At 50.0% G+C, this 10237-nt stretch overlaps 1 protein-coding gene across 1 annotated transcript; it reads left to right on the forward strand.

Annotated features, from left to right (window-relative positions):
• Positions 1-210: 210 nt before the first annotated feature.
• On the forward strand, positions 211-10237 carry LOC116074843 (H-2 class II histocompatibility antigen, I-E beta chain). Its single transcript, XM_031347731.1, has 6 exons — positions 211-374; positions 4971-5240; positions 8325-8606; positions 9205-9315; positions 9715-9738; positions 10034-10237. The coding sequence occupies exons 1-6, from the start codon at positions 281-283 to the stop codon at positions 10045-10047; spliced, it is 795 nt and encodes a 264-aa protein (XP_031203591.1). The 5' UTR covers positions 211-280; the 3' UTR covers positions 10048-10237.

Raw genomic sequence — 10237 nt, forward strand, 5'->3', positions numbered from 1 at the left:
CTGAGTGCTGGGATATGAGGCATGGGCCACCAGCCCAGGCTGAGGATCTATTCAATGAAGAGAATTGCAAGCTTCAGAAGGGGACCTTCCTATTGAATCTCTAACTAGCAACTGATGATGCTGGTCTCCTTTGCTGCTGATTGGCTCCCCTGCACTGGCCTCACCCAATCCAGTGGCAAAGCAGTGGATGCCCTGGCTCTTACTGTCTTAGCAATGAGTAAAGAGAATATAGTTACAGACTGCAGCTTGTCTTCCCCTCCTGTGTCTCCTCTCCTCCAGCATGATGCGGCTCCCCAGAGTTCCCTGTGTGGCAGTTGTGACCCTGTTGTTGACAGTGCTGAGCCCTCCAGTGGCTTTGATCAGAGACCCCAGAAGTAAGTGCTCACCTCAGGGGCTGGGCTGCTGGGGGTGGGAGAAAGAAGGAGCTGGCTTCCTCACTGTCAGGGCCAAGTGCCTTGAAACTCTTGATATTTTCTGTGGCCTCACATGGTCCTCCCATGAACTCTAAACTAGGTCCCCAATCAGAAGCCTGGATGTTTGTGCTCTCAGATCTGTGTGAGAGGCCCCTGTGTATCAGCCACTGCTTTTCAAGTTTCTCCCAGTAAAATCTACACCTTGTGTCAGGTTCCCTTAGGGCTCTGGGAAGATCGATAAGTCATGATGTTAAATTAACTTCTGGACAGACTCTGTCGTCATTGTGTTGAGCCATGCCAGAGAAAGAGGTTTCTCTAAAAATACAACTTCCTATACGTGTTTCTAGTCTACTTTTATGTAAGTTTTCTGCTGTTTTAGGGAAAAAAAAAAGTGAAATATTGATCTAATCAGAAGATCTCTGTGGAAGTGTCATAGAGTCAAAGGACAGTGAGCTCACCGCAGGGAGATCCCTGTGCATCCTCTGCAGGCTCTGAGGCTGTTGCCTGGCCACCTGTGAGGCTGAACCCAGGGCTTCCTCTTTCTCCCTCCCTCACTCCAGGGCTTGTGCAGCCTGCTCCTGTGCAGAACCTCTGCTGGGTGGTGGTTAGTGTTTCTCCTTGGGAGCACACAGCAGCTAAGGCTGAGGTTCTTAGATCTGGAAACAGCCTTCGAGAAGATGTGCATCTGTGGGCTGCTCTAAAGAACTGGAGACTTTCTGAGATCCCGGGGTGGATTAGAGCCTGTCTGGTGTTTGTGATCTCTGGTTCTCCTTGGGAGCACACAGCAGCTAAGGCTGAGGAAACAGCCTTGGAAACGCTGGCCATCTGCGGGCTGTTCTAAAGAACTGGAGGCCCCTTCTGACACCCTGGGCCAGGTTAGAGCTGGTTCAGTGTTTGTGAGCTGAACATGTCTGCATTTTTTCTCCCACATTCTCTGGCCTGAGCTCATGAAAAGAACCTGACTTCTCTTTGCATTGCATGATTCCCTTCCTAGTTTCATGACCCACATATATATCACACACAGAAATATCAAAGTCTGTGATATGCATGGGGGGTGAAAGATGGGGTTATTAGCACTGCTGAAAGCCGTGACCCTGGGCTGGAGAGATGGCTCAGTGGTTAAGGGCACTGGCTGTGCTTTCAGAGAACTGGGTTCAATTCCCAGTACCCACATGGCAGCTCACCACTGTCTGAACTCTAGCTCTAGGAGTTCCAACATCTTCACACTGATACACGTGCAGGCAAAACACCAGTGCACATAAAATGAAAATAAATAATTAAAATATAATCTGTGACCCCAGAATGCTGGGGCTGTGGGCAAGCCCTCGGATCCTTCTCAGCTTTGGCTGAAATGTAAAAAGTGAGAGAGATGATCTTTTTCACAGAGCTGTCTGAGGATTGGGAGGGATGGCCGTGTAAAGCATTAAGGTCCTGCTGCCCCACTGTGTGCTTCCTCTCTGCATGCTGTTATCATCTCTGTTATCAAATGGCAGAGAAGCTTACAGACTGCCTCTCACCTCATTGCCACGTCCCACCGACCAGGCTCCTTCCCTTGCATCACCGTCTGTCACATGGACCATACTGTCTGCTTCTAAAACCGTCCTTTTTTTTTCCATTTTGTCTTTTATAAAAGTCAAACCCATTCTCCTCACTATTGTCTGTGTCATCTCAAACACAGGGATTAGTAATTCAGTCTCTGAAACTCTCAGTGATCTCTTTTAAAGTCATGAGCCACAGTGATGACTGCTGTAAATATTTCTCATGAAACGCACCAAAGGTCCTCATCCTTCTGAGCATTTGTGAGATTGATAATGTCCGGTGCTTGCCTTTATTTCAGTTGTTATTAACAAATCTCTTGTACATTTTCTGAGTTAGATTAAGTATGGAGATGAAAACATCTGATGTGCCTTCCTCTACTGAGACTAGAGAGGCTCACGTGACTGACTGACCCATCAGAGGGTGGAAACACCCTCACCTTTCCCCTGAAGTCACATTTGACATCTGATTTTAAAACGGTCTGGTTTGTGCATTCTCTGCATCTGTAATTCAGATAAGAGGTTGTGGCTCAGTATTGGGATCATGGACTCCATTTCCAGAAACTTCTCCAGTAGTTCTCTCTTAGTAAAAAGTAGAACGCTCCCATCAACTCCAAGGCTTTTGAGCTGGGGCTGCTCTTGATCCCCAAAGTCTCATCTCTCACTGCTGCCCTCATGCCCTGTGCTCTGTTGTTCATGAACTCAGTGTTAGCGTGAGGTGTTACCTCAGCTGAGAGGTGCCCCTCCCCCCTGTATCCCCTCTTCTGACATTTGCTGCCACCACCCTCTTCTGGCTCATATTTGTGACATGTCTTCACTGTCAGTCCCCAGGGTACTTCTCTGCCTGTACTGTCACTCATGGCTTCCTGTTAATGGAACTCCAACCCTAGCTCCTATTTCTTCCCCACTTTCACAGTTTTAAGGGCTGACATGGAGGGAGGCGTCTGCTTCTCCTCTTTGGATTTCCAAGGGCAGCGCAGACCTCACAGGGCGGGCACTGAGGAAGATTTACAGAGTTCTGTATGGTGTTAAGGAGCCTGAGCCTGAGAGCTGGGAGGGAGGAGTCCTCTGAGCTGGAGAGTGCTGGTTTCCAGCTTAGCTCCAGGGCAGGTATTGGGTGAGGAAGGGGCGTACCCCGCTGTCCCCCTGTGCTGCTGGATCAGGAAGGGGCGTACCCCACTGTCCCCCTGTGCTGATGGATCCAGGGCAGGTGTGGGGTCAGGAAGGGGCGTACCCCGCTGTCCCCTGTGCTGCTGGATCCAGGGCAGGTGTGGGGTCAGGAAGGGGCATACCCCGCTGTCCCCCTGTGCTGCTGGATCCAGGGCATGTGTGGGGTCAGGAGGGGGTGTACCCCGCTGTCCCCTGTGCTGCTGGATCCAGGGCAGGTGTGGGGTCAGGAAGGGGCGTACCCCGCTGTCCCCCTGTGCTGCTGGAATAGGAGAGATACATATGGCAGGTGCTGCCCTTTGGGGAAGTGACCTCACTCTGGACACCAACAACCTGTCTGTCTTGGATGCCCTGTGACAGGATTGTTCTGTTGTTCTTAACCTTATACCAAAATGGGCCATTTCCCCTTTTTGCTGCAGGACCAGCAGGAACATCCAGACCTAACTGAGCAGGGGAGAGTGGCCCTGACCAAGATCATGTGACAGGGAAGCCACAGGACTGTTATCCCTATACATGGGACCACAGGCATCTGGGGTCTGCTGGGGGTGTGAGAAGTCGGCCTCCCAGGAAGAGCACACCAACTGGTTATCCAATCCTAAATAGTCAGCCCTAAAACATACATACAAGTAACATCATACAGATGTTATGTTGAGGGTCTACTCATGTATTTAGGAATGTACTCATATATGTATATGTGTGTATATGTGTATATGTGTGTATATCTACAAATATGTATGATGACAATTAATGACAAAAGAGGCCATGAATTTGAAAGAGAACATGGTGGTGTACATAGGAAGGTTCAGGGGAAGGAAAAGGAACAGGGGAAATGATTCAATTGTATGACAGTCTCAAAAATATGAGTCTCAATGGATATGAACCACACTTACAGGCAGGGCCCTAGTCGAGCAGCAGACGGTCCAACAGGGAGTGCTCAGTGCTGTTCTTGCAAAAATTTTTTTAATTTTATTTATTTATTTATTTATTTATTTATTTATTTATCTGTCTTACAGATCTTTTGCTTATATATTATGGTTTCCAATTTTGTGCTTTTAATTATTCCTTTGTGTTTGAATGTGTGTGTCTCTGGTTTTTTTGTTTGTTTGTTTTTGGTGGTGGGGGGCAGTTTCGAGACAGGGTTTCTCTGTGTAGCCCTGCCTGTCCTGGAACTCACTCTGTAGACCAGGATGGCCTCGAACTCAGAAATCCACCTGCCTCTGCCTCCCAAGAGCCGGGATTAAAGGCGTGGACCACCGCTGCCCGACTGTGTGTCGGTGTTTCTTATGGTTTTTTTTCCATTCTTTTTTCATTTTTTGTTCATTTCGTCCCGGTTTTTTTGTTTGTTTCTTTGTTTGGCTTTTGGGGGCAGGGGGTCCTAACTGACTATTTTCTAATGTATAAGAGAACAAAGTGTGACTTTGGGTGGTTGGAGAGGTGCGGAGGATCTGAAAAGAGGGAGGGGAAACTGAAAAGAATCTATTCTACTAGAAAATTTCATAAAAAAACAATACAGAAGAATCCAGTGGGAGATAACATGGCCACTCAACCTCTCTGCCACGCAGGACATGGAGGTCACGATGAAGGTTAAAGAAATGAGGGGGAGAGGACTGAAGGGAGCACTATCCCATCTCTCCTGGGAATAGGGGGCAGGTTCCCCGAGTTCCACCATCACGTCACTCAGTAACACAGTCGTGACTGTTCAGCCTGGAGTGGAGCTGGGGTGTGTGTCCTTTGCCCCGTTAGTTGTCACGATGTCAGAAGTGAGCAGGGTAGAACTTGGGTCTGGTCATTTGGGCAGCTGAGCGGGACTCGGGCATCTTGTCCCCAGAGATGAAGAGAATTCTTGTCTCCGCAGCACGGTTTTTGGAACAAGTTAAACACGAGTGTCATTTCTACAACGGGACGCAGCGCATGAGGTATCTGGACAGATACTTCTACAACCTGGAGGAGTACGTGCGCTTCGACAGCGACGTTGGCGAGTACCGCGCGGTGACCCAGCTAGGGCGACACACAGCTGAGTACTGGAACAGCCAGGAGGAGCTCCTGAAGCAGAAGCGGGCCAAGGTGGACACATACTGCAGACACAACTACGAGATCTTAGATAACTTCCTCGTGCCGTGGAGAGGTGAGACAGGGCGGGGTGGTGGGTGTGGAACCACGGTGAGGGTGGGACTGAGGGGGAGCAGCAGCAGGGGATGCGTGTGTGCGCATGTGCGCAGGAGCTGCAGGGCATGCTGGGTTCCCTGCAGCTGGAACCTCAGGTGGCTTGTGCAGCCTCATGGCAGGGGAACGGAGTTCATCCTCAGCTGGAGCAGGGGCGCTATGAACTGCTGATCACCTCTCGGCCCCAAGAATAAAGTCAGGACGGCCCAGAACAGGGACCTAAGGGTGAAAACCTGTGTTAAACATACTTTCACCTCAAGCAGAAGGGTCAGGAGAAGGAATGGGCAGAGGAAAATAAAACCGCACCCCAGAGTGAGGCGATCCCAATGGTGGGGTAGCCTGCAGGGTGTGCCTAGGCCTCAGCCATACAGGGTTTGAACCTCAGGTTGCAACAAGAATTTTTTCCTAAAATTTACCTTTCTTCCTCCTCTCTCTCTCTTTTCCCAACTTCCCTCTTGCACCAGCTGGGATTTGAACTCACGACCTCCAGAGGAGTAGTCAGTGTTCTTCACCACTGAGCCATCTCACCAGCCTTCCCCTTTCTTGAAATGGTTTGGGCCCTAAAAAAAAAAATCACACTTTAAAATGAAGCTTTTACTATTAAAATTTTTAATCATAGTGCAGGTCACAGAGAGACTGGCAATTGTGCTGATCCTTCCGCATTACAGTAATTATTATATCATCATAGAACATTTGTATAACTTAGTTTATCAAAAGAGCTAGAGCTTAAAAGACAGAAACCTTAGATTTGGCTGGAGCAAGGTACTAAAAAGACCTGGCAGCTCTCAGTAATGATCCAGCAGAGTCAGTCATGTGACTGCCCTTAACCAAGATGGCTATGAAGCTATGTCTTCCTTTTCCCACAACAAAGATGGCGACCAGTCATGTCTCTTTGCTTTCCTTGTAGTTTTCACTGTCTTCCTGGAATATACCAGGCTGAGTAGCAGGTGGCATCCTCACTGTTTGACTTCCACCTTAAAGTCACCTCCTGCCTCTATTGTGTCCACATTTGCACCGGCACCTGGTACTGTAGCTAGCAGCTAGCTGTGGGCAGCAGAAGCGTCCATGCCCAGCGCCGTGTTTTATGTTCCACTGCCGCGCTCTGCTGCTGTCCACCAGGGATGCCCACATGCTGTCGCACAGGGGCTGGGACAGGCACAATGAAGTCAATGGTGGTTTCTGTCACTGCAGCTGCCACTCAGGGCTGCCAACATGGCATAAGGATAGGAGGGAAGTCACATGAGGGTATCAGCCTAGGTGGAGGTGGAGCTGGGATCCACGAGGGTGCAACCCCTGAAGCTGGAACAGAAGTGTTGCTGCAGTTGAATGGAGGGACTGCCAGAGCATGGTTCCCAAAAACCTGGATTTAGGGAAGGTCAGACTGAAGGCTGTGTGTAGCAGTTTTTAGAAAATCTGGCTTTTTGAACTCAGGCAATGTCTGAGACCAACCCAGTTTAAATAAACATTGCTGCAGACATCACCCGGGCTTCTCACCATCAAGGTTTTAGACCTTGTATCCATTTTTTCAGCCTTTACCAGACTTGAGGGTGGGGTAGCCTCCTGCCCACTAGCGTTGGGTTGAACTGTGGCAGATGGTGGGGTAGGTTCAAGTCAAGGGTGTTTGAACTCTCCCCTGGTGAGAAGAAAAGACCAGGCCTTTTGGATCCTTTGTTCGTATCCTGGTGAGCTAAGGCTCTTGGCAGAGTGCCTGATGAATGGGTGGGAACCTACGGGGGACCCGTACTCCTAGGCAGAGATTGGGACTGAGTTGGACTTCCTAAGTCTGAAGGCCAAGGTTGAAGGCCAATGTTGTAGGTCCACAGCCTAACTAAAATTAATGTTGGGCTTCCTTAGCTCACACTTGTATATGCTTCTCATAAGTAAAGGAACTCATGACAGGAACTCTGGCAGGGCAGGAACGTGGAAACAGGAGCTGACACAGAGGCCATGGAGAGTGGCTTGCTCCTCATAGTCTGCTCAGCCTGCCCAGGGCCACCAGGCTAGGGACAGCAATACCCACAGTGGACAGGCCATCCCCATCAATCACTGATTAAGAAAATGCCCTACAGGCCTGCCTACAACGCAATCTTATGGAGGCATTTCCTCCACTGAGATCGCCTCCTATCAGGTTACTTTAACTGTATCACTTAAGCATACAGTTTGTGATGGTGACACACTCAACCCTGATTACACATCTTAAGGTGGGGAGACACAACCCCATCTGCACAGCTCAAGGTGGGGGACAACTTCTTAACTCAGCTACAGATGACTGTAGAGAGAGGAACTGAAAATAACGAAAGAAAATGATGGCTTCTATAAACTAATTTTAGGGGATAGAGAGATTATTTACATTAATAATAATGTGAATGGCTATTACAATGTCTTGTCTAGACAAAAAAAAAAAAAAAAAAAAAAAAAAGAAGAAGAAGAAGAATAAGAAGCCACACCCCAAGGAAAATGGCCTAGCTTCTTCAGCTGGGATAGGATCCTCCCCCAGAAGTGCCATCTGCTGCTTGTCCACTGCTCTGCATGGGTCAGAGTGCAGATGCAGCTCAGCCCACAATCCCCACAGCTCACATTGTCAAGCCCCTGCTGACCTGACTGTGAATCCCTGTGTAGCAGACATTAAGAGAGCAATGATGTCAGATATGGCAAAGTTGATTTATTCAGAGTTTTGCCAAAACAGATGAACAAAGAGTAACTCTCAGTAAGTCTTCCTGCCTCACACACAGAACCGTCACCATCTACAGACAAGAGACAGAACGCATGTGCCTACCCCACAGGACATGTGGGTGTCACTCAGCTGTTGGGAACATTACCACAGCTGAGAGGTGAGCCTGTCTCTCCTGCCTGGAGCTTCATTCACCTCCAGCTGCTGATTCCTCCTGAGAGCAAAGCTGACTGTAAATTGTGAAAACAGAACCTAAGTCCTGGGTAGAACCTTAGGACTGCCTGGACTCCAGCCTGGGTGGATGGAGACAGGCAGGGAGCCCACAGGAAAGACACTTCCACCCTCATGGCGCCTTCTCGCCTCTTTCTCCTCTAGCTGAGCCCACGGTGACTGTGTACCCTACAAAGACGCAGCCCCTGGAACACCACAACCTCCTTGTCTGCTCTGTGAGTGACTTCTACCCTGGCAGCATTGAAGTCAGATGGTTCCGGAATGGCAAGGAGGAGAAGGCTGGCATTGTGTCCACAGGCCTGATCCGAAATGGAGACTGGACCTTCCAGACGCTGGTGATGCTGGAGACGGTTCCTCAGAGTGGGGAGGTTTACACCTGCCAGGTGGAGCACGCCAGCCTGACCAGCCCTGTCACAGTGGAGTGGAGTGAGTGGGAACTTCCAGTCTCTGTGAATGCCCGCCCACCAGGGAGGGGGCGTGGCTTATCCCTGCCTGTCTGCTTTCTCCACTCTTCCCCCTGGTGTGGTGCTGTCCTGTCTTCAAGCTTGGCTTACAGGGTAGGGGTGCAATGTGTCTACAAGCACCTGTGACCCCTGGGAAGCAGTTCTGCCCTTACACTCATCTCAGACTGCCAGTGACATCCCAGGCCCTAGAATCTTCCTGCCCCTGGATGCAGCCTCTGCCTCTACCTGGCTTTTGTTTCTGCTGCTGCTGGTGATGACAATGGACAAGGAGCAGTGCAGGGTCATGGCTGAACTCAGGAACATATAGTCACAGCTCTGCCTTGTTTACCCTCATTGCTCAGCAGCTTCCTGCCAGCTCAGCTCTGGTTGACCATATGGAAGGCTCTGCACGTTATGAGCCTTTTTCTGTTTGGTTGGTTTCTCAACATAACCAGGAGTGTTCACTTCCCACTCGTCTAGAACACCTTTCTTCCTTGGTCTCAAAGCTCTGAGGCTCAGGGGTCCTGAGTGAAAATGGGACTTGGTCTAATACTCTCCTATCATTGGGTTTAATTTCTCAGAGGCACAGTCCACATCTGCACAAAACAAGATGCTGAGTGGAGTCGGGGGCTTCGTGCTGGGCCTGCTCTTCCTTGGAGCGGGGCTGTTCATATACTTCAGGAACCAGAAAGGTAAGAAGCTTGGTGGGGGCCACGACTCCATAGCATTTCAAGGAAGAGCCATGGCTTTGTTCTCAGGATGCCATTGGCCCTGTCACCTCAGGTTTCAATGGACTCTGAATGCAACAGTCTGTACTTACTTGATTGGACCCTGAGGGGGGACAACACATGGGAATGTTAAGGTGATTCTGGCTTGAGACCTGAGGAAAGAGGAACACTGGGGAGAGCCATGGGTAGTGCCAGTGACTGAAGCTCCCTGAGCCCCTCCCTCTGTCCATGCTCCTCTTAGTCCTCTGTGCTCTGGGCAGTATTAGCATAGGAGTCTCAGGTGGCAGCTCAGAGTCTGGGGATATGAGTCTGGGGATAGATCTGCCTCCAGGCATGTAAGCATCTATTTATTCTCTTTTCTAGGACAGTCTGGACTTCAGCCTGCAGGTAACACCCTTCTGTCTTCTCTCAGAGACAGATCTGCTTTCCCTAGAGTATGGGGGCTGGGGTGATGGACACAGGGCAGAAAATGGGAAGACTGAGATCCCAGGGTCTGGCTGGGCAGTTTGCACTGAGCCTTGCTAGCTGCAATTACTGAGGCCTGTGCTCTGAAACAGCATTGACCTAGGGTGTGAGAAGTTCCTCTCTGCTCACATCCATGCTGTCAGGAGAGGCCTGAGGTGGTCACAGAAGCCACTGCAGAGTTAGGTCTGGAATCACCCCTGTCCCCTGTGCTCTGCAGGACTCCTGAGCTGAGGTGAGATGACATGGTTGAAGAGAGGACTTCTCTCCCTGTCTCCATGTCATGAAAACATGTCCTGATTCACGCACATTCCTCCAGAGACAGTGCTCTCCCAGGACCCGGCTCCTCCTGCCTCACCACCCTGGAGATCTGTGCTCCTGATGGATGCTTAGCCCCTGGCCAGGTCTTGCACCCCCCCCCCCC

Source organism: Mastomys coucha, unplaced genomic scaffold (assembly GCF_008632895.1).
Source record: "Mastomys coucha isolate ucsf_1 unplaced genomic scaffold, UCSF_Mcou_1 pScaffold3, whole genome shotgun sequence".
NCBI classification, from domain to species: Eukaryota; Metazoa; Chordata; class Mammalia; order Rodentia; family Muridae; genus Mastomys; species Mastomys coucha.

Coding starts and splice junctions, on each gene's coding strand:
- LOC116074843 (XM_031347731.1), top strand. CDS start 281: ATGATGCGGCTCCCCAGAGTTCCCTGTGTGGCAGTTGTGACCCTGTTG. Junction 5,241..8,324: donor CTTCCTCGTGCCGTGGAGAG/GTGAGACAGGGC, acceptor TTTCTCCTCTAG/CTGAGCCCACGGTGACTGTG. Junction 9,316..9,714: donor ATACTTCAGGAACCAGAAAG/GTAAGAAGCTTG, acceptor TCTCTTTTCTAG/GACAGTCTGGACTTCAGCCT.